This window comes from Thamnophis sirtalis, unplaced genomic scaffold (genome assembly GCF_051295495.1).
Source record: "Thamnophis sirtalis isolate CommonGarterSnake01/CBP01778 unplaced genomic scaffold, rThaSir2_p1.2 scaffold_1, whole genome shotgun sequence".
NCBI classification, from domain to species: domain Eukaryota; kingdom Metazoa; phylum Chordata; class Lepidosauria; order Squamata; family Natricidae; genus Thamnophis; species Thamnophis sirtalis.
In genome coordinates, this window is record NW_028261381.1 from 69,639,954 (window position 1) to 69,665,254 (window position 25,301).

General features: G+C 35.9%; 1 protein-coding gene across 3 annotated transcripts; it reads right to left on the reverse strand.

Annotated features, from left to right (window-relative positions):
- Nucleotides 1–365: 365 nt before the first annotated feature.
- LOC106546254 (inner centromere protein) lies at nucleotides 366–25,230 on the reverse strand. Of its 3 annotated transcripts, none has more exons than XM_087715387.1 (19): nucleotides 24,934–25,230; nucleotides 24,229–24,369; nucleotides 22,693–22,809; nucleotides 20,879–21,597; nucleotides 19,430–19,478; nucleotides 17,070–17,100; nucleotides 15,654–15,771; nucleotides 15,204–15,297; nucleotides 14,698–14,833; nucleotides 14,513–14,623; nucleotides 13,691–13,702; nucleotides 13,319–13,428; nucleotides 12,980–13,100; nucleotides 12,166–12,261; nucleotides 11,304–11,389; nucleotides 10,843–10,924; nucleotides 10,157–10,261; nucleotides 2,730–2,889; nucleotides 366–1,842 (listed from the first exon to the last, which is right to left on the reverse strand). In XM_087715387.1, exons 2-19 carry the CDS (start codon nucleotides 24,363–24,365, stop codon nucleotides 1,628–1,630), a joined length of 2,499 nt encoding a protein of 832 aa, XP_087571513.1. In that variant the 5' UTR covers nucleotides 24,366–24,369; nucleotides 24,934–25,230; the 3' UTR covers nucleotides 366–1,627. The 3 variants fall into 3 exon arrangements, with proteins under 3 accessions (XP_087571513.1, XP_087571497.1, XP_087571506.1); XM_087715371.1 differs by having other exon boundaries at nucleotides 11,292–11,389; XM_087715380.1 differs by lacking the exon at nucleotides 13,691–13,702 and having other exon boundaries at nucleotides 11,292–11,389.
- Nucleotides 25,231–25,301: the final 71 nt, after the last annotated feature.

The window sequence follows — 25,301 nt, forward strand, 5'->3', positions numbered from 1 at the left end:
CTTAAATACAGACTAAAGTATAAATTATGTTATGGCCATAAAGTCTCAAATTTATGCATACAAAAGAGGCTGAGTTCAAATGGATTTTTTTTAAATTGATGTTTGAGGTGACTCATGATCCTAGTAGGCAGTCTTGAACAAGGGTGGGTTTTTTTGGTCTCTTTCCTCCCTTCCAGAATTACCAAACAGCTTCCCATCATTACGCAAATTCAGATTTTTCTTCCTTCTGCTTTGTTTTTAAGCATATCCAAATTGGAACAGGGAAAACCAAAGAAATCTATTCCAATACAAGTTATAAAGATTAGTATGAATAGTGGAAAAATAGATAAGAGAGTGATGCAAACTGAAAGGAATTAAAGACTTCCACATCTTCTCCATCTTTATTCATGCAGATATCCCATTTATATTTATCATGCAGACATATATATATTATTTATGTCTCCAATCCATTAATTTCAAAGCTGTTTAAAAGACACAGAATGAATGAAGATGGTCTGATTAAACAGACTGTCCCTGTCTGCAACAAAAACAAAAAAAGTTACAATCTGAAAATCTGCTCCCATTCATTTTATCAACTCCAAGGTTCAGTTTCCCTGTAGAACAGTAAGTAGGTAATATCTTAGTTCAATATTTTTTGTAAACTAAGAGTTGCCTCTACTACTTGAATTGAACCTCTCACACATGGGTGTTTTTTATGTATAAGTGCTGAGAAGGTACTAATTAAAGTATGTTGACTCTTACATGATATAGGATGGTTTTTCATTTTGAAATAACAGGATGGATTGCTCCTTCCTCTCCTTGATTATGAAACAACCCCAAAATTTATTTCCTCAAAAATGAAATCCAAATAACAATTATTAAAATCTCAGGGGGCAGAAGCTACCCCATAGTTAAAACATTGAATGCAAAACTCTTCATTGCTGACACAAAGAGAAGAAAATAGGGCTTGCATCTCTACAAATCAAGATGCAAGTAGCAAAATCTTCAATCTCATTGCACATTGAAACATACAGCAAACAATAATGATCATATATTAGATACAGGTTATTTCAACTAAATATCTATACTACACCTTTTTGACAAGAGCAAGTACTGTAATCATGAAATGTAAAATCCAGGAACCCATTGTCTTTCTAGAAAACAAGCTAAGTGTTTATTATTTATTTGTGAATCTATGCAATTTTGTATGTTACATAACAGAAAAGTGTATCCTTTTAGAGAAGGGAATCTGTATGCATTGATCTAATTATAAAACATGGGGTTTAATATGCATAAGCCAGAACAGAATTAGACAACAGAAATAAACCATCCAAGATAGCTTGGTAGAAACACTTACAATTAGTGTAATAATCAGTTCTCAAAGATAAGAATCTTTAAGTATTGCCTAACATAGTGACAAGACCAACCAGCAATATATCAGATTGTGATTAGTTAATTTTTCCCCATTAGTACAAATGCTAGAAAATATGAGGAATATGATGAATATTTTAGAACAAAATATGAAGCAAATTATCAGTTACCTGAAATACCAAAGATAGATATAACATTTCAACCTTTACTATATAACATACAAAATGCTAAAATGATTTACAGATGCAACATAAATACAGCTAGACAAGAAATAGTTTCAGTACTTTTTCATACTGTTGGACGTCCGGAGTGCAGGTTTGGATCCTGGAAGAGGTGGTGATTGCCACACAGCCGAACTTGTACGCTTGAAATATCTTGGTTTACTTTTGTAGAAGATATCCTCTAGCTTAGGGCTCAGTATAAGACCAAATAATCTGTTGGTATCTGGAGGATTGTAGTACTGGTATGTAACAGCTTCGTTAAGTTGAACCCCTGAGGGAATAACCATTTTCATACATGAGTAATTCTTCAGGTAGCAACACATCTGCAACCAAAGTACTTCTAAGATGTATAAGTAGTCCTTGGCCGACAACCTTTTGTTTAGTGACCATTCAAAATTACAACGGCACCAGTGGTGGGTTTCCATTTTTTTTACTACAGAAAAAAGTGTCTGGGCAAGTGGGCGGAGCCTCCCGCCCCCGCCACTACTAGTTTGTCCGATCCAGGCCGAATGGCAAAAACCCACCTCTGAACGGCACTGGAAAAAATGATTTATGGCTGTTTTCACACATGACCATTGCAGCAACCCCATGGTCATGTGATCAAAATTTGGACACTTGGCAACTAACTCATATTTATGATGGTGGCATCATCTTGCAGTCACATGACCCTTTTGTGTCCTTCTGACAAACCAAGTCAGTGGGGAAGCCAGCTTCACTTAACAATCTTGTTACTAACTTAATAACTGCAGTGTTTCACTTAACAACTGTGGCAAGCAAGTCACAGAATGGGGCAAAATTCACTTAACTGTCTCACTTAGAAACAGAAATTTTGGGCTCAATTGTGGCTAAGTCAAGGACTACCTTTATAAAGTGGCCAGAATCTGAAGTTCCTCCAGCAGTTCTAATAATAATCAATTGGTCTGCAGCAAACAAACAAAGCTTGTCACTCCAACTCAAAGACAAAGACATAAATTTGTTAGTAGCCTAAAAAGGATGGTACTATGGGGAAAATGCAGAATTTCCAATTATCAGTATCACTGTTTCATATCATAATTTACTTAATTTTGACTGGCTCTATTTTTTTCTTCTTTTACTCTTATCATAATAATAAGATACAAGAGATGCTGTAAAATGTCATTCTGAAAGACTCATATATACCATTGGCCCATAAAGGGATGGGTTTGCGAGGCTGACTTTCATCATCAGTGGAGTCGTCACTATTCAGATCCATTCCATAGTCATTTAGATTGACTTTGAGAGATTTCGTATCTTTCAGATCTTGGGCATCCACTTGGTTGGAAGTCCCACTATAACATTTCTAAAATACAGACAAGGTTTGAATGCATAAATTGATGTTACAAACACAGCAATTATCAACAGTGGCTCTTTGTGACTACTCTGCTTGCCTTTCCAAAATTTATACAGAAACTTTTGCATGGAAGCAATAGCTAAAAGTTATATTGTGACTTTATGTACATAAAGATTGTGGAAAGGTTGCTGTTCTTCTCCAAATGTGTTTACAGACAAATGAATAACAGAATTTGAAGCTCTTTACCAACAATATACAGTGAAATCAATAGTGAATGATTACTGTCTGAAAAATAAAATAAAGTAGAAAGAGGCAGATGACAGAACCCAAGTGATTCAGCTCTGCAAGTTTCTAAAAATAAAGTAAAGGGATGACAGTGTGTAGAGGCAAATTTTCTATTAGAATATGTCAAATGGAAACAATTGCATTAAAAAAGAACAAATGACTACATAATTTTGGCTGTTTATCTACCAGCACTAACCTTGCTTCAACATATTTCATAAACCCATTGTAATAATGTCTCTTCCTCCTTAAATGAAATAATAACTCTAGGTTTTCTTACTAAAATCCTGATAGGTATTTTTAATCAAATTTTTGACTGGCCCATGCTAAAAACATGGGATCCATTGGGGAACAGGAATGGAATCTAGTTGTTATTATTACTATCTCACCTCTTAAAGTCTAGTATCTGCTACCTCTCTTTTTAGATATCCAAGCTATAACCACTGTCATATGTTGCTGGATTTGTAGATTCTTTTTTTTATAAAAAAAAGTTTTTATTTTTAGACAAACATAAAACATATAGACATAAACACACACAAAATAAAAATCCTTCTCCAATTACTTACAGTGTGTCGATTGGTTACAAAACCTTTGTGCTTTCTCACAATAGTCTTCACTTGCAATTTACATAAAGACTCATATCATCATTCTAATATATATGTATACAATTGTTATGGTTATTAAACATTCATTTGACTATAGCTATTATTATACCCTTTTTATGTAAAATATTCTAAATTTAAGATAAATTTATATTATGGCATTTGCATCATCCTGAAATCATCCAATAGTATTACATCTTTATATTCTATTCTATATAGAATTATTTATCTTTTATAACAAAGATTTTAAACATCCTCTCCATAGTCCTCACTTACAATTTATCAAATTTGCCTTTAGTTATCACTAGTGCTTCTGCCAAAATTTCTCTCATTGTTTCTGCCAAATTTTCTCCCTTTTCTTCTTCCATGTTTTGAGGTTTGAGATAGGGTTCGAGTTCGTTAATCTCTCCTTTCAACATTCCACTCCTGTTGTTTCCAACCACTCTCAATTTGCTGTTAATATCAACAATTTTCTTATCACTTTCATATTTTTCTTCAATTTTTTGAACTCTATTCTCAAATTTCATCTTTGTTTTATAAATATTCTCAACTCTTCCCCCTATTTTTTCTGTTTTTTGCTCTATGTTCTCCATCCTCTTTTCAATGTTTTTTGTACTTATTTGTACTTTTTGAATTTCAAACATAATCATTTGCAATGTTAATTCTTTTTCTTCTTCATGTTGCGCCATTCTTCCAGGTTATAAACACTGCCACTAAAACATCCAAAGCTTTTTGTTAAGTTTCAAACAAGTTCACTATAATCTTTCAAGTCAAGGTTTTCTTTTTACTCCAGCCCAGCTATTGATAGTACTCCAGAAGAGCACCTGCATAAACAATCCATACTCTTCACACTATCCCTTTCAATAAACAAAATCAAGAGCTTGAAGTATTAGATATAAGTCAAATATACAAAGAAAATAAAAAGGACAATGCTTCCAAGCCTCCAGCCTCTAGATGGCAGTGTTGCTTCTTTTTCCTCTGCCTCTACCCCTCTCTTTAAACTCCAGACTTAAGAAAAAAAGTGCTTAAAAGCAAACGATCCAGCCGAGCATTGTAAAAAAAAAGAAAATCATAATCCACATATATGAAAAAAGAGGGGAAAAAGAAACCAGTCTAATTTAAAAAGTAAGAGGCATTTGTAAAAGTTCCATCCATAAAAATATGCAAAATTAATTCACCACTTGCTCTCTTCTGTCTTCAATTTTAATTTTACCCTAAGTCTTTTTGGGTGTTCTCTTCTCTAATAATAAAATTTATCTCACCATTTCGACACACTCTCTCTCCTGCTTTTCTTCCGTTCAGGGGCTGTCCCAATCTTCTGCAGCTTCAATAGCTGTTTCTCTTTCGCCAGAAAAAAGAGCTTCTCCTGGATCAATCAGGGACTTTGTGAGGTCCCTAAGATCAGCAGGACATGCCCTTCTCTATCACTGTCTCTATGGGATGGTTTAGGTCCAAAAGGACCGTCCAGCAGCAGAGATATTGACAGCAATTCTGGAGCTCCAAGATTGCATGTCTTGTCGTAGCGACGTCAGCCAGGATTTGTAGATTCTTTAGTACTCAAATTAAATGTACAGGCCTGTCTGAAAACCCATCTTGCTTTTAAAACTAGTATAAGCTGCAAAATATTGGCCAGCATATTCTGATTTTTAAGAAATAAAGTGCTCTAGGTTTCTATTGCAACCATTCTTAAAAGAGATATTTTCATACGGTTTTGATAATGACAGATCTATAGAAAGATGCTAATTTGAATAGACAAACTGAGGGAGAACAAAAAGTAACTGATTATTTGAACTGCTAAATAATCTTCCACAAGCATTCAGGGTTGAAGCTATGTTCATACATCATATGATCACTGGCAGAATTTGGGCATTTATAACCTTTACAAGAAGCTTTTACTTCCAAAACAAAAGCTGTTTTTCCATTTTATGTGGGTGGTAAAAAAATCATTCCAATTGAACCCAGTGTATATCTTACAAACAAAGGCTCTGAAAGCTACTGCTAATCAATTTGAGTAGTACAGTAGAAATTCTCCCCCAAATCTTATAACAGTTTTGATGCAACAACAAAGAGCATTCCAAATGGTTCAAGGAACTTGATGCATACACAGTATCAATAAAAATACTGCACAAACATTTAACAATTTTGAAAATATTATAGTGTTATCTTGGGACATCTGTTCATGACAATTGGCCAAACATGAGAATAAAGTAAATAATTATTTTAAAGAGAACTTTGCTGAACTTTATCAAAAAAGAACAATACAAATTTCCTGCTCTGTGGCTTAGATTGCTATGACAAGCAATTATTTTTATAAGCATTTCTGCTCAAATGTGCATGTTATTTAATTAGCTAAATGCTACAGTAAGCTAATGCATTTTTAATATACTCCAATATTTTATTTAGCTGAAATCTTAATAGATATGTGTCTAAAGTGTGTAAGATTTTGTATCAAGGAATATTTTAAATTTAGTTTGTCTAAGATTTTGGACATTTAATGGTATACTTCAAATATTCTAGCTCTATCTTGTACAGATTAACAATAGTTTATGAAGATGTTTGAATATGAAACATTAAGGCCAAAGGTTTTTTCCCTTTTAATTCATTTACTCGTGTTTGGGTTCAATCCTTTCAGCTCTTCACCGTCTATTACACTTTCCACATAACTGGAAAATTAATGTTTAGCTTGCAAATGCTGAAGTCCTTTGTATAACAACGCATCAAAATAAATCCAGCTATGACTATTACATAGCAACCTAAACCCATAATTTTAGTCTCCAAACAAAATGCCTTTTAAAAATTATTTGAAATTTCAGAATAGCAATATCAGAAACATATTTTCATAGTTACTTGTGAATTATAATTATATAACATATATGGTTACTTAAAATGAGACATTAGAAAGTACAGATTATGTCTCACAGAGCAACTATAGTGAGCACAATAACCTTCCCTTTCAACCGAGCAATTAGTGAGCTTCATCCACCATGGTCCTATGCCCTCTTGTGATCATATACAAATATTGCAGAACCCACTATTGCTTATAACACTGAAATTCTTCCCCTACATTCAGGGGAATAACATTTTGCAGATGGCATGTACTCCAGGAAGTGCTTAATATAAGATTTAAATCAAAGAAGTAATTAAAGAAAGTATATCAAAGATGGCCAAATTAAGCATGGGACAACTACATATTTTGAAAAATAAAGTTAACTGTGATGGAAATGTTCAATATTCATTCAACAGCAAAGCTACTGACATTTCAGGGAAAAAGAATGTATGGAATTCTAGAAGCAACACCTTTTGTCACAAAGGCATCTGAGTGATGCCAGAACATACAGAGGAAAGAAAACAATTTCAATGATATTTGTCTATCTGAAAGCAGAGGGACAGAAGTGTCCCTCTCATTTAGAAGCAAAAATTATTCCAGGCCTTGGACAATGTCAATACTTTTTACATTAAGTTTACAGATCTTTCTCCACTGTTGAGTAAAAATGTTCCTCATGCATTCTTAGGTAGGCAGCAATATGTATTCCTTTTACAATCATGATCAAGATAGCATACATAGACTTCAGCAAGGCTTTCAACACAGCAGACCACAATCTATTTATTGGCAAACTAGAAAAATTTGGTATATACAGCATCACCACCAGATGTATTTGTAACTAGCTGAAAAACCAGATTCAATGAGACATCTACATGGAGAGAAGTAAGCAGTGGGGTAACACATGGTTCCATCTTAGGCCCAGTACTATTCAATATATCCATAAATGACATAGATGAGGGAATAGAAAGCAATTCATCAAATTTGCAGATGACACAAAGCTGAGAGGAATAACTAATATCCCAGAAGACAAGGTCAGGATCCAAAAAGATCTTGACAGACTTAACAATGGGCCCTACCCAACGACATTTAATATGGAGTAAAGCAAGATTTTACACCTAGGCAGGAAAAACGAAAGGTACAAGTTAGTGGTGGGTTTCAAAAATTTGTGGAACCTACTCTGTGGGTGTGGCCTCCTTTGTGGGAGTGGCTTGCCAGCCATGTGACCTGGTGGGAGTGGCTTGCCGGTCATGTGCTCTCTCTCTCTCTCTCTCCTTCCTTTTGTCTCTCTGTCCCTTTTTCTTTTTTTCTTTCATCTCTCTCACTCTTTTTCTTTCTTTTTTTCTTTCTTCCTTTCTTTCTCTTTCTCTTTCTCTCTCTGTGTGAGTCTGTCTGTCTGTGAGTGTGTGTGTCAGTGATGGGTTTCAAAAAAATTTGGAACCTCTTCTGTAGGCGTGGCCTGCTTTCCGGGGCCACTGGTGGAACCTCTTCTAACCGGTTTGGTAGATTTGACAAAGCAGTTCTACCGAACTGGTGCGAACTGGTAGGAACCCACCTCTGGTACAAGTACAGGTTAGGTGAAACCTGACTCGGAAACAGTAACTGTGGGAGGGACCTTGGAGTCCTAGTAGATGGTCACTTAAATATGAGCTAGGAATGTGCGGCGGCAGCCAAAAAAACGAATGCAATCCTTGGTTGAATAAACAGAGGCATAGAATCAAAATCATGTGAAATATTAATGCCACTTTATAAATCCTTAGTAAAACCACACCTGGAATACTGCATCCAGTTTTGGTTACCGCATTACAAAAAATGCTGTTGAGGCACTGGGAAAAAGTGCAAAGAAAAGCAGCTAAGATGATTATAGGCCTGGAGACAAAAATGCATGAAGAACGGTTGCAGGAAATGGGTTTGGCTAGTCTAGAGAAAAGAAGGACTAGGAGGGACATGATAGCATCATTCCAATATATGAGAAGCTGCCACAAAGAAGAGGGGGACTCAACTTATTTTCTAAAGCACCAGAAGGCAAGACAAGAAACAATGGATGGAAACTAATAAAGGAGAGAAGCAACCTGGAATTAAGGAGAAACTTTTTAATAGTGAGAACACTTAACCGGTGGAACTGATTCCGATTCAATTTTGTTCCTAGAATGTAGCCTGGATTCCCAATTTGCATCCCAGAGGGTAAAGAGGCACCAGATATAGGAGAACAACACATAGAACCTGGAGGTGGAGTCAGGGGAGGAATCATCCTAGAGTCATTCCATTCCCACAAGTGGTCGAGGTCCAACTGCTCTTGAATTCATTAACTCTTATCTAGCACAAATTTAGTGCTGACGGTTAGTTGACTAGATTCTTGTTTATAGATATGAGCATTAAATCAGCATATCTGGACCCTAAAGTATGGTCTTGAATCTTCATGCCTTAATCTTGGGAACATAACAACTCCAGGCTGATTCCTCTCTTGACTCCACCCTTAGGCTCTTGCTCTCTCCTACAGCAAAATTTGGTAAACTTGGTTGGCAAGAAGAGAGTTAAAATACCTTCTCCTATGCCTTCAGAAGTTATGGGGGTTCCATCACTGGAAGTTTTCAAGAAGAGACTGGACATCCATTTGTCTGAAATAGTATAGGGCCGTGACGGCGAACCTATGGTACGTGTGCCAGAGGTGGCACACAGTGCCCTCTCTGTGGGCATGCGAACCGTTGCTCCAGTTCAACTCCACCACAGATGCAAGGGTGCATCCTGCCGGCCAGCTGGTTCAGATCTCTGCCACGTTTGCATGGGAGGTGAGGGGTTGTGGGGGGGGCATGCATGCATGTGCAGGGGATGAGGCATGTGCAGGGTGTGGATATGCATACGTGGGCAGGGCATGTGCGGAGACCGCACATGCATGCGTAGGGGTGGGGCACATGCATGGGGTATGTGTGCATGCATGGGGGACACATGGACGTATTTTGGGGTTCTGATTGCACAGTTTGGGAACTCAGTCCAGAAAAGGTTAGCCATCACTGGTAGAGGGTCTCCTGCTTGAGCAGGGGGTTGGACTAGAAGACCTCCAAAATCCCTTCAAACTCTTGTTATTCTGTCTCAAGTTGCTGCAGCCATCTAATTTCCTTTCAAGTAGTCACAGTAGTGGCAAAGCCTAATAGATTCAATATGCCTTGAAGGTTCTTTTAGGCCAGGGGTGTCAAACTCATGTCGTCATGGGAGCATTGTGTGACATATCGGTAGTTTTTTCCCCTTCGTTAAATTGGGCGTGGGCATGGCCAGTGTGTGACGCATCCAGCACATAGGCCAGGAGTTTGACAGCCCTACTTTAGGCAATGCTTGAATAAAGTGACTTCATCACCAAGTCACTTATGAGTATTGTACCCAGGTCAATCTTTTTCATGGATTGAGGATAAGTTAAAGGCTATATTGTGGGAACATATCAGGAAGAGATAAAGAGAATGTAAAATCATATTTCTGCCACAGCAATTTGCAAATGGGGGAAGACCTAAATAACTGACTGTAGGCCTCAATCATTTCTCATCTTGCAGGAGAAGGCGGCAAAATAGTTCCTACTCACCTGAGCAGTTATATTCAGCCAGCCACATGCAGCAGGGACATTTTCCACCTGCACAGCTGTCTTGTCTTGTTGCAGCTGAGCCAGTGAGGCAGGATTCTTTTGTTCCTATTAACCAGAGAAGAATCTTAATTACCAGGCCAACCAATGTAATCATTTTACAGTAGCAGTTTCACACAAAGCCTAACATGCCAATCTATTTATTCTTTAGAACCATTTTCTTCTTAGATCTCCATTAAAGTGATCCATTAATAAGTCCTCAGATTTTTTTTATTTTTATTTTTTTGTTTTAATTGCTACCTGACTGAAGAAACACAAAGTGAAATCCAACATTTGCCCCCTTCCATCATAATTATTGTTTGTATGCCAAGAAAGACTAGAGTTATAACCACTACCTTTTTCCTAGTCCTAGGGCAAAACCAACTACAGTTGTATAATTTGCTTTAGGTATATATAATTTCAGTTTCCATAAATCACATTAGGAAATGTATGATTAACAATCTATTGTCTCCCTTAAAAATTTAGAATAGTGACCTGCAAACGCGTCAATCCTTTCAGACAGAAACAAAGCGGCAGCGAGAAGCGGAAGACATACATTTTGGAAATGCCGCTGAAAATATTATTTGCTGGAAAAAGCTTGCTTGATCTTATTTTCCCCCTGCCAATATTAGCTCTTTAATAAGTCATACCTTTACATTTTCTTCCTCTTCCTTAACTACAGTGAGTTCCTGAACTTTCACTAGCTTCTCTTTATCTTGATGCCTTTGGTGCCTAAAAACAAAGCTGAGTTAATACACAAATACTTGTAATGCACTGATTGCTTGGGAGCAAGTTCCCCTGGGATTACTGTGAAACCCTGGCCCCAAAAAATGGACTAGGAATGCAAACTTTCCCCAAATGTGAATAGCTTTCCTGTTACCTTCAAAGAAAATAACACCATTTGGGAGTTGATTATTTGGTTCATCATTTTCAATTTTGATCTTGTCTCTCCTGTAATTACTTCAATTTTGACTTACCCAAAGTTTCAACCTTCAGAAATTTATTTATTCATTTATTTACTTATTTATTAATTTTGCTACCCAACTTGTATTGAAACAACTCCTGGCAGCTTACAGCATTAAGGAAACAAAATTATCACCCCTTTTCCTGCCTTGTACTATTGATTTCCAGCATTTTCTTAATCTCCCCAATTGTTCTCCATTTTTCTGGGCGTTCTTGAAGTTCTGGCCCTTCTTCCTGAAACAAGCATAGAAAATCAATGTCTTTCATACATGCATATATATATAGTACTGTAAGTGTTCTTGTTTTTCCATATATATTTCCGTGTGTGTTTGTGCATGTGGTGTGTGTGTGTGTGTGTGTGTGTGTGTGTGTATGTATATATATATACATATACACAATGCACATACGCACATGCACAAACACACATGGAAATATATATGGAAAAACAAGAACACTTACAGTACTATATTGATGAGAAGCCTACGCTCACATATTTATATAAAATATATATAAAACAGTTTTTGTTGCAGAAATATGTTAAAAACAAATTTTAGAAATGAGATGGTGCAGCTACTATTTTTCAAATCTTGCCAATATATATTGTCAGATCAAGAATAGAATATTATAATATTCCTCAAGACACAAAGAAAGTAGTTTTTCAATTAGAAAATTCTACATTTATCATATTTCCAAAGACGTGGAAATGCTTGGGCCCATGAATGTAAGATACAAAGCAATTCTACTGAATTTTAAAAAAGCTACACTAACAATGTTTACACTAATTTATACAGTCTGTTCATCCTTCAACCCATTTGGATATTGTTTAACAGCAAGCCAGCAGCAAATAAACAATTTATGAGGCTTTCATATTTTTGATCATAAAGAAATAAAAAAATATTATTTCTTAAATCATGATTGAAGTCTCTTTGTAGTTTTCCTATTCTAGCTATAGCATATAGAGCCTCCTTTTCTATAATTCCATTTTACTGGAAAGTCAATATAGTGCTTACCATTTGTGACAGTTTTGATTTTTGGGCTTCTGCTTCGATTTTCTTTATAGATATTTTTTTCTTTGCCTTTTCTTCTGTTGATTTCTCCTCTCGCATCTATGCAAAGAACTTGTCAAAATTATATCTACTTTATTTTGTACTAAAGACTGGTGAAATACATTACATATAACAAGTCCTGGTGGCACAGTGGTTGGAATACAGTATTGCAGGCAAATAGCCTGGAAGTTGAACCTATTAGGTGCAAGGTTGACTCAACTTTCCATCCTTCTGAGATTGATAAAATGAAGACCCAGATTATTGGGGGCAAAATGCTGAATATGTAAACCACCCATAGAGTGCTGTAAAGCACTATGAGGCAATATATAAGTCTACGTGTTATTGCTATAATAAATATAGATTTAGGACTAAAAGGGCATTAAAAGCTAAAAGTCTCCTTCAACTCTAGGTCATTTTATGGATACTCCCATGTGGTTTTCTTGGGAGCAAAGGAGTCACAAGTCATGATTTGTTTTCTATCAATGCAGAATGTAAAATAATGGATTTAAATTATAGGAAACAAATTATGAATATTAGAAAAACATCTTAGCAGTAATAGCAAACTGAAATTGGAAATGATTATCCCAACAAACGTTGGGATCCAATCCAGTGGATGCATTCAAGCACAGCATAAGTGGAACAATCCCTCAAATTTTACCAGCTGCTTCTTTATTAGTTTTCTGGTTTAAACTGATATTTGAACATTCCATACTAAAAGACAACTGTTAATATGCGAACATAGTCTTGGAGATAGTCTGTGGTCAGATCATTTTTTTACCTTGTCATTTCTTTCATCAAGCTGAGAAAATTTCTGTTCCATTTTCTTTTTTCTTTTTTCCTCCAACTGCTCTACTCGTTCTCGAACTTGCAATACCTTTCGCAGTCGCTCTTCACGCTTTCTGGTTAATATATAGAAAGCATGGCATTTATTCTGAGGAAGGTCCTTTGTATTGCTCACAATACAAAATAAGTAATTTTGCTATTATTTTTATAAACATGTATCTGTTTCTGTAGTTTCCACATTCTACAAAAGTTGCATTACACAACAATAATATCGCTAAAAGAAATTTGTCCGTGTAATCCCTTATTTGCATCAGGGTATCAACAGGTACTTAACAGTTTTATCTCTTCCAACCGACGTCTCTTTTCTTCCTCCACTTTCTGCTTTCTCTGTTCCTCTGCTTCTTGTTTTTTTCGAAGACTCTCCAGACGTTGGCGCTCCTTTTCCTAAGATGTTATGGAAGGTTTACATTAACTGAAGTTTCTGTGACCATTTGCTGCCCAATTGCCAACATTTTTCTCTTTCATCTTTTCTATCCAGATTAAAACACACCAAGGAAATGTAGCAGTGCAAATATGAAACACCAGCATGTGCAGAATGACCCAACTCCCAAATAAGAGTGAACAGTGGTGTTGGGCAGTTAAATGTTTTTAAACAATTTGAAGCACTAGGATGACAATCTAGAAAATAAGGAAGATAGTTACTTACGACAAACTCCCCCTTTGTAGAACGGACATGGAAAGAAAATATAAATCAAGTTCCAGCAACGTAAATGCCTAATGACTATTTCATTTATCAATGTGATTGAATAACAGCCCTATCTATATTGGTGAAGCAAAAGACTGTAGAAAAATGTAATATGGCAGCAGGCTCAGGATAAATACCTACATTATCCTCTACACATAGCAGGCAAAGACTCTCAGCATTGAAAGTACTGTATATTACCTCAATCCTTACTTTGAAGAGATTTCAGATACATTTCAAGTAAGTCAAGAGTCAGCAAAACAAGAGATTTCCTTTGCTGATTTACTTTGTGTCTATTTCAACTTGGTTTCTCTGGGAGGAGGGAAAGAGAAGGGGGCAGAAGAGAAACAGAGCTGACCAATTCAGCTTCTCTTACTAGTCTCCACAACAGACATCCCCCTATTCTTATAGTGCCATTTTCTATTTTATAGAATCAATGTGTTCACTGTGATGGAAGAATGTGCTCTAAGGAGCAGTAACTCGTTAAGCATAGAACTGTCTTATAATAATACATTAGTATCATTACTAATATCATTAGTAGCTAGTTTTCTGATATTCATCTCATTCATCTCTCTCTCTCTCTCTCACACACACACACACACACACACACAAAACACAACACAACACAAAGGACTGCAACATGACTAAAACAGGAGTTGAACTTAAACTCCATCATGCAGAATATTTTCTCTGCCATAAAGATCTGGTTTCTCTAACCAATTTTCGCAGGAGTTCCTGATATAGAGATTGTTATTATTTCTAAATTTAAATTTAAAAACCTCTTACCTTGGTGGCAGCTCTACAGGGAGTACTACGTTTGGGGACTTTGTTCCCAGGAGATTTGAGGAGCTGATTCTTTTGCATGGTTTGAAAGAAGTTTTTGATAGGTCGTATTATCTGTCAGAAAAATATATATGCTTTTATTGCTTGGGCATAACACACAAGAGTATACTAATATGACATTTACCTACCTTGGATGGACCGGACGTTGGCAGCACTTTCTTTGCAGAAATGGATGTGGTTATAGGACTGAAAGGACTAGGATTTTTATCTTCCGTGCATGAAGGAGCAGGTAGGTCCTCCACTGCTTGTCTATAACTTTGCTTCCTGAGAAAAAAAAGAATATACTAAGTTTTCTCAGTTACACAGTGTATGTATTCTTGCTTAGAGGGTTAACTTAAGACTTTTACTATTCAGCATATCCAAAAGGTTTGGCGGTTCTCCTTCAAAAGACAAAGTGGAAAATCTTAGAAAAGTCTTAAAGTTGGGGAAAATAGACAAATAGAAAGAGGGCAGGAGAGGGGATGTATGTAAGTATGTACCCAAAAAGTACTGAAAATAAAGTGTTCTACTTTCATGAGCTATGGGTCCAACTGTCCACAAGATTCTTGTGTCATAAAAAAGCCAGTGTTAAAAATTTCAATCCATTACTTATGGAGGGAGGGAGGGAGGGAGGGAGGAAGGAAGGAAGGAATACCGGATAGTCTGCATTTGTTCATGGAAACTGTTGTTCCTGGCTAAATCTTCAGAATTACTTATGTGGGAATCAGCAATGTTAGTCTCAAGTATGTCTGCAAGAAAAACACAATTAGTAAGAGAGGTCATGCCACAAAATCCATCTTTTTGCCTAATAAAAACAGCTCAGTTGAAATAAAGCATATATTGTAGACAGAATTTATTCCTAGTAGCACTATGTAAGTAGAAAAATTATATCAAGATTCAAAACTGCTTCATAAAATGCTTTTAATTATAGTGACAAGATGCTAAATATATTAGCAAATATAATAACTGTTTATGTTATGACTTAAAAATAAAAGTCTAGACAAGATCATACACATAACAATTATATAGGGAAAAACAGAATAATTTGCTTGTGGGTTTTAACATCATTTAATGAAAACTCCTATCTGTCCATGACATTATTTACCTTTACTGCAAGTCTTGTCTTGGTGCCTCTCAAATTGTGTTGGATTGCGCATAGGGGTGCTAACAACTAGACTAGGTGCATCCAGAGCACAAGGCTCTTTTTGTAGACTATTCAGAGACTAAGGAAAAAATATATATATTATTTTTGCACTTCCTAGATAAAGAGATATGAAGAATATTGCTCTTACCATATTTTCCCATTTCTGGGCTCTCATTTTAAGAAGAATATATGTGTCAAGATGCTACTTGATTAGAAAAACCATGGAACAAATTAAAGCGGCCGGACTATCAATGGGAACAAATGCAAGAAGAGTTTTCATTTTTGTTAAATAAGTAATATTTTACATAAGTAGGTCATTGAAAGTGGCAGCTCTTAGCTGACTGTTCTTAAAAAAATGGACAGTGTTTGGGTGGGGTGAGAAATGGAAAAAAGAATTCAGTAATAGGCAATGGCAAACCATTGTTACTAAGAAAGCAACATTAACATATTTCATCAGATGTTCAGCTCCACTATATGTAAGTAAAAGGAGTCTTTACTTATATATGAGTACAATAAGAATCATTTCTCACATTGTCCAAGGAAGGAAAAGAGGAATGCCATAACATTCTGTTAATTTTCTATTTTCCATCTTCAACAAAAGCAAATTTACCAGTTAGTATCAAGTAAAAGAGACCCAGTCAAAGCCATGAAATTGCTTACCAGGAAGAGGAATCTGAATGTATGTTACATGTGAAGATCAAATAAAACTTCTTCTAAACTTTCCACAGTCTAGAAAAACTAGACTATGAGGAATATGAATGTATCTGCATGGACTGAGATTGAAATGACACGCCATAAAACTATCATCTGCAATTTAGCCCAGATATATAAACTGATCCATAAAAAGGAATAGCTTGCTTTAAAAAAAACTTTGTAGCAATACCTTGCCTAGGTCAACAGAGATTAAGAATACCCCACACTTTGAAATAGTAGGTTCAAGTTACTTCCCTTAATTGTTCACCATTATACAATGCTAAAGCCCATTAAACGAAATAATTTCACAAAAGACACATATGAATGGAAATAAGTGTCAAATAAAAGGGCATTCTCAAAATCATATTGGGTATTAAGCTATAGTGTTGAAGTTGAAAGCTATGCTGAATAGTGTCCCAGCAGATCCTATGCATTTAGATGGACCTAAATCCATTGATTGCAGTAGGTTTGGACATTCTCACATCTCCACAGAATTAAAATTCTTGCATTCTAATAGATGACTTGAAGCACTAACCACTCATAACCTCGACTAAATAATTAACTGGTAATTTCAACTGTATAACTTTAGAGCTATCTTACGAATTATGAGTTCAGAGAACTGCATTAAAGGCAAAAGGCAAATCCATCTTGTAAACTCAAATAGGTACATCTTCAAGACCTTACCTCTCCTAATTCAGTGTTCTGTGTCAAAGGCCTAAAGAGACAATTTGGGCAAATATTAACCATTATTTTTTCCAGTTTTCATTAGTTTGTTTAAATGTACTGTGATCAACAGACATTATTTAAAGACAACATAAAAACAATGCAAAAAAACAGTGAAAATGTCTGTGTGAACACATGCATGCTCGAGCATACACACAAACACACACAACTGCCTCATTTAGTGATGATTTACAGTTACAACTGTTGCAACTACTCCTTGTATTTATGACTTTGCAGGTCTGTAAGTTGAAATAAGATCATAAGCATAGTCACAAATTCACTTCGCAACTGTTTCCTGGTATCAAGTGTGGTTGCTGAATCAAGATTATCTGTGTATATACCCACCACACTATTTCCTTTCAGAGAAGCAATGTTATGCAAAATATACGGAAAAGTCAAATGCACTAAAAAAAAGGTAGGAGAGAAAATGGAAAAAAAGGAAATCCAACTGAACTTTATTTTAGTTTTTAGTTTCCAACAAAGTCATTCACAGTGCTCTCCACAATTTCCTATATTTATAGGCCATATTTGTTTCCATTACTGGTTCATTACTGATTTCATTACTAGGTCTTGTTTTTCTTTCAGATTACCAGCTCTGATATTTTCAGGACCTCACCAACTCCATTCTATCATGAATGTGTCTTCCTATTCTTCAACTATTCATTTGTTTCTTCATATATTATTTTTGTAATTTAATCATCCTTAATTCTCTCTGAGTGTCCATATCAATGTGTAGCGCTTCTTTTTCACATCTGCTGTATAATAAAACTACATTCATTCACCAATCCATTCTTGGTCTACTGTGTTTCCCCGAAAATAAGACAGGGCCTTATTTTTTTTTGATCCCCGAAATAACCACGGCCTTATTTTTGGGGAGATCTTTTTTTTTTGAGGTGCAGGAGACGGTGAGTGTGGTCACCTCATGGCTGCTGCTGTGTTGCAATATTTTCAGGGAGGGCTTATTTTCAGGGGAGGGTTTATTTTAGCACATGCGCTCTAAAGCCCAATTGGGCTTATCACCCAGGGAGTCTTATTTTCCGGGAAATAGGGTAGTAGTACTTCTTTCTATTTTACCACTCATATTTCTTACACAACTCATTCCCTCTACAGCCAACTTATAGTGACATTTCTTCTAACACACCCAGCTCTCATTTCCACATAAGACAGTAGGCCGAAGCACTCTTAAATTTGCTTCCCCCCCAAACAATCCTCATAACAATCCACATACTATTTGTTATATTTTACAAGTATCTTTGTACTCTATTTTTCCTTTCATTTCTGCATCTTTAGTAAACTTACCAAGATACACATATTCATTTACTTGCTCTGATTTTTATTTTTTAGGTATAACTTGCAATCATTCATTCCATTTTCCCCATTATCTATCTCATCTTCCATATCTTAATGTTCAATATGATCCATGTTCAATGCATCATATAATCATATGAAATGCTATATATAACATTTGTTACAAATCTTTTAGGTTGTACATAAGAACAATATGGCGTCATCTCCAAATAACAAATATATACAAATTCTCAATCAATACATTTCTAAAACCAGTACATCCTCAATCAACAAATTTCTAAAACCAGTACATGCAATCCATAAATAATCATGGACTATTTATACTGTTCAGTGATAAAACATTAGTATCTACACAAAAGTGAAATTTAAAAAATCTCTTTATTTTTCTTATAACAAAAATGAGCACCAGTTGACTATTAATTTTTAATTAAAGGATTGTTCAGATTCTTTGCTGCCATGTTAATTTTTCACCAAATGCTATTTCCTGCATTGATAAATCATTTAATTTTCTAGCATTTTGCCAGTCAATCTAACATCTAATTATAAAAAAGTCTAATGCTCCATTGTTTATATTGCCAAAAGTATTCGCTCACAACTGATTCTGATTATGTGGATGGGTGAGCAGTATAGTGTACATCATACAAAAATGGAATGTAATTACTCAATAGAATTATTAAAGATTTCTCAATTTTTTCTAGTTTCCTTGAAAATGTTCAACTGAAATGAAAAATGGAATAGGCATTGCTACCAGAAATAATCTTATCTACTAATCTGATTACAATCCTTCAGCACAATCTAGAAAGACTAGTGCTACATGATTATGAATAATTTAAGATGGTGTAAATTTTAAATATGTAAGTAGAACCAAAAGTATTCAAGTCAAACTATTTTTAAAAAATTCTAAACTAAATTTTGAAGGTGTACAGTTCAGAAACTTGTGTATTGATTCGAGATGAATTTCAGCAAGGTTTAAATTATCAGAATCCTTTAAAGGTTTTCAGGAGTTTGCTTACCCATGTTTGTGGTTTTCATCATTCAAAAGTACTTCAGTCGAACTATGGCCTGGAGAATGGAAAAGTTAGACTAAATAAATATAGTAAGTATGTACTAATTATCGGAATACATATAATTATTGCTTTCAATAAAAGAGAAACTGCATACCCAATGCAGGAGGAATTCTAGCACTTTCCAGCATTTGTTGTTTTTGTCTCTTTTTTTCTTTTAAATAATTTTTAAACCACTCAGAGACTCTGAAAATTGACTGGCAAATACATTTAAATATAATAAAAAATAATAGTAATACACTTTGCTTAAATTCATCCACCAAAATAGACCTATGTTGTCAATAGCAATAGCAGTAGACTTATATACCGCTTCATAGGGCTTTCAGCCCTCTCTAAGCGGTTTACAGAGAGTCAGCATATTGCCCCCAACAATCTGGGTCCTCATTTTACCCACCTCGAAGGATGGAAGGCTGAGTCAACCCTGAGCCGGTGAGATTTGAACCGCTGAACTGCTGATCTAGCAGTAGCCTGCAGTGCTGCATTTAACCACTGCGCCACCTCGGCTCTTAGCCTAGCTTTGATCAGTAAAGCCCCAGTGGAAAGAGAGCTGGGTATTCATTCCAAAAATTATATTCATTTGGATTTGCATGAAAGGTATGTTATGAATACCTGTAATAATGTTTAATATAAACATGCAAATTCTGCTGACAAGATACAGTTTTTCGGAAAGGATGTTACCAACAAAGGCTAGAAACACTTTAAACTAACTGAATAAATTCAAGATTTAAGTTTAACTGCATAGAGTTAAAAGCAAATAATGCTCTGCAGATCCATACCAAATTTGAAATAGAAAAGAGGCAAGCCTGGATATTAATCTAAGTTTGCAAAAAATCAAAATATATTCTATCAAATTGCAATAGATACAATCTTAAATATGCTGAGGTCTCTGAACTGTAGAGAATATATCAAATGTGAAATAAACAGACTATCTCAGGTGATCTAGTTAGGAGCTCATTTACAGTTTTACCATGCATGACAAAAAGTGATGAAAATTTGCATTTATTTAATGTTTAGTCCACCTTTTATAATTTTATAAGTACTTCAAGGCAGTGAACATGCATAATGTTCCTTCCACCTCTTATTTTCCCCATAACAACCATCCTATAAGATGTGTTGGGTTGAGAGAGAGAGAGTGACTGGCCCAAAGTCACCCACCTGGCTTTCATGCTTAAGACAGAACTCGAACTCACATCTCTTGCATTCTAGGTCAGCAAGTTAACTTCAGTGGGAAATGTAAACAATGTTTTACATTTCAGGTACTCTGAATGTGTCTTGAGCATTGCAAGATGCCCCTTTTGAAAGCCTGGTATAATATTTTTATGGAAAAAACTAGTAGAACCTATCAACTCTCCTACAATGTACAATGGCATATTGACATGGTTAATTGCCTTTACTTACAGCTTACTCGACTTGAAGCAGATGATGAGTCCTGAGCTGCGTGCTTCCTGGCTATTGTCCTGCTGATAGATTTTCGAATTGTGCTTTTTCTTTTACTGCTGAGCGAATATTTCTCCACCAGCGAGAGCCTTGGAGTTTTGTGTGGTCTACTTCGATGACGATGGCCTGACAAAGACCCAGTGGAGGCAGCAGAACTTTCTTTCAAGTCTTGTGAGAGTTCTCCTTCTGGATCCAAATTATTATTAACTAATGTTTGGGGTGGAATCTCTTCTCCAGATGTGTGTTTTCCATATAAAGATTCTTTTAGAGTGGATGTACTTGGTAACCTTGATTCATTCCCATTTTTTCCTGCCTTTATTGGATCTGAGATGTATGGAACTACCATTGCAGGACTGTCTGAAATAATGGGAATCTCAGAGATTCTTGAAATATCAGCTAAATAGTCATCTGAATGCACAATAAAAAGTTCAGGGATTTCATTGATGACCTTATGTCTTTTTTCTTCTACTCCACTATTTTTGTAGCAGCCAGTAACAAGTGGTTCCCCTACTGGACCCATAGCTAACTTGTCAGACTGTACTTTTGAACTTCCCTTAGAAGAGTTCATCATAATATCTGGCAAAGATTTTGCATCTCCCACATTGAGGTTATTCAGTACTCTTCTTGGAGAAAGCTTCTGAAAGGATTCAGTCTTTACACTGCCATGTCCTTTAGATAATCTTTGAAAAGAAACAAATGATTAATTCAAAAATTAAATCAATTTCAATAAAATTATTCTGGTAAACTAAAATAATTCTCGATATTGCCTACATCACTTTGTATTTACTAGATTGACCAGGTGTCTAATAAAATATAGAGCATTTTTTTCTCAATCTTGACAACTTTAAGATATATGGACTTTAGCTCTCAGAATCTCCTAGCCACATATCTTAAAATTGGTATAGAAACTACTAGGAGCAGTTAGACCAATGCATGAGCACATAAATGTGTCTTAAAAATACAAAAGAGCTAGGATTAAATTACTGCATGCTTATTTTAGAGGAAATTTCCTTGAAAATAAGTGAATGTAAAGGACTTTTGTAAAGGAATGTAAAGGACATTTGAACTTTGTGTTCAAATGTACTGCAATCATAAATAACTGGGCCTAACATTAATAAGGTTATGCCAAGATTTGTAAATATTATCAAAACATTTAATGGAATCATATCAAAGGTTGAAGAACCAAAGGAAGAAATAAGTTGTTTGCTTTAGAAATCAAAGAACATTATTTTGATAGACCCAGTTATTTATTTTAGAGGACCATGAACATCAACATTAATGATATTGAAGATCGTTCCATTGGTGACTCTATCCACCATGCTAATTTGTTTAGGCAAAATGAAAAATTTAAAAACGTTCCATTGAGTTTTCTTTATTCACCAATGAGTATAGGGCACTCCATCAACAGCTGTCTAACCATGTTGATTTCAACTAAGTCTATCAGTATACATAATGTCATTTAAAAGCAATCTAATATGGAAAAAGAGGATTAAAGACAATTGAAAAATGAAAAGGGGAGTGAATTTATATTATGGTAGTATATAGGAAGATATTACTAGCACAGAGAAGAACATGATCTTGGTGAAATCTGATAGCTGCATTAGTTTATCAATCTATATTGCCAAACATCAAAAATAGTTATTGTTACATGGACAGATACACAGAGTGACTGGAGATCATGAGCAATTTATAGCACAGGAAAAATCCAGACAGCCTGAGACCTTTGGGTACAATTTCAAAATACAAAGCTTAAATATTGTTATCTATTTTTGTACCTTTTTCTAATTAGTTCTTTATTTTCATCCTTAAACAATGAAGAACGCTTCTTTTTCCGATACTTCTTCTGAGATGGTGTTTTGGGCATCAGTTCAGGTTCGGTACTAAAGTTGTTACTGGTCCAAAATAATAATAATCATTTTAAAAATGCTATTGATCTTACGAATTGCAATTAACAATAGCAATACAAGAAAGTCTGTATCCTGCTTTCATGACCTTGAATTATACTATATTCTTGACTTATTATCTGATCAACTTTTATTCCTTACATTGATATCAAAGAAATCTATTAACAGGCTAATTAATAAATTCCTCCCAATTAATAACTTTTGGGAAGAGGATGGAAAAAGGAAGTACAGTATTATTAAATGTATATGTCGCCTGACTCCCAGTGACTGGTGTAAGAAAGGCCTGCTTTCCTTCCCAAGAAGAGGGAAGTTAGAATACAGTTGCAGAATACAGCTAGCTTTCAATTTACAGCAGTTCGTTTAGTCACCATTCGAAGTTACAACGGAACTGAAAAGTGATTTATGCCCATTTTTCGCACTTATAACTATTGCTGAATCCCCATGGTCATTTATCAAAAATTCAGACACTTGGCAATTGACTCATATATGTGTCCCTGGCTCATATGATCACTTTTTGCGACTTTCTGAAAAATAAAGTCAGTGGGGAAGCCAGATTCATTTAATAACCGTATTACTAACTTAACAACTGCAGTGATTCACTTAACAACTGTGGCAAGAAAGGTCGTAAAATGAGGCTGAACTCACTTAATAATTCTCTCACATAGCAACAGAAATTTTGGACACAACTGTAATTGTAAATCAAGGGCTACCTATAATAGAAACGCTGCTCTATGCTACATGTTTTCAGACATTTTCAGGTTGCAGATCCTACTGGTTACAAAAAAATACCCAAATCACTGACCAAAAGATAAATTTCTAATACAGGGGTGTCAAACTCAAGGCCCGCAGGCCTCATCCAGCCTGACTGGTGCTTAGATCTGGCCCACGGGGCTGCCATGGACCTTGAAACAGTGGAAGACTGTCCCCATGGTGCCTCTGCCAGCGAAAACGGAGGTGCGGCCCTCCTGAGTTCTGTTTTCGGTTGCAACAGTCTCCTGCAGCTCTCTGCAATGAAAATGGAGCTCAAAAGCCCTCCCGAGCTCCATTTTTGCTGGCAGAGCACTCGGGCCATCACAGGTACCCCTGCCATAAGTGATGTTGAGATAGCCACGCCCACCCTGGTTACCCCCCCTCCCAACCTTGATGCAGCCTTCACTGAAATTGAGTTTGACATCCCTGCTCTAATGAAAGAAACATAGCTGGGTTTGAGTAATTTATTATTATTTTGCCTTTATTCACTCTCGGAATTCCCAACTGTTTTCCTGGAACTCTAGGATTCCATAAGTCATTTTAAAAAGTCCCTAGGCAATAAACTTTGCTGTGTAAATATGATCCCAAATCAATTTACATCCCTTGGGCGTAAAAACTTAACCCTCTTTCCATTTTGCAAGATTCAAGATTCTATACCTATCAAATATCTTCATGGCTTCTTCCTCGATTTCTCTCAACCACACCAAGCACTTATGTTCAGCATTGAACAGGAATTCTGAGAATTTTTGATTGCAAACATCTAGAAGGTGAATGGGTTGCCCTGCTTCGGCCATAATGCTGCATAAAATGAAGGGAAAAGAGAAAACAGAATGCAACAGAACGTTAAAGAAATATGTTGTTTTCAGATTGTGCAGTTACACAGCTACACTCTCAGGATTTTTAATGAAGTCAAACATGATTTTTTGTTTTCTGACTTTTTTGCTTACTTATCTTGATTTGATTTCTACAGTTAGTAAGTTACAAAGTAAGTAGTAACACTACAATTTTTTTTATAGGAGAGCACAAGTGTCACCATTTTTAAGAAATCCACAATCCCACTTAAAGATAACCATCCCCAGAAGACTTAGTTAAATTCTAGCTAGTTGTTTGGGGACATGTTCATTTTCTTGACAATTTCTAGCTGGTCTGAAAAACTTAACAGAAAGAACCACAGAGGAACCAAATGGAGAGCTGAGTAAAAAGTAACTAATGTGTCCTACAAACTTTTTAAAAAACTCGTTTTGCTCCGTCCACCTATAAATAAATATTTCCCCTTTCCATTAATAACAATAAAGGCAGGTTTTAGATAACAACAAGAGTCAATTCCTCCGCAAGAGACAGCACGCATTTGCAACAACATACCCCACTTGAACAACAGCCAACACCTGAGCCAAACACACAAGACGCCTCCCGAGAAATGTGGGCGTGCGCTCGCTGCGCTGCTGGAAACCATCTCCGGCCGCGTCTCATCTCCCGATAGTTTCCTTGAATTTATTTTTTCCCCACTCTAAATTAAAGCGCCGCGACTAACTCCGCTCTCCTGCACGTTTAAACCCAAGGGCGGAAAGGAAAGGGAGAAGAGTCATTGAATTAATCCAGTCAGGCTGCAATCGTAGAGGGGAGGGGAGAGAATCGCGGGTTCGTATCAGGTGCCTTAGGAGCAAGGGGGTCTCGAACTTTGGCAACTTTTAAGACTTGTGGACTTCAACTCCCAGAATTCCTCAGCCAGC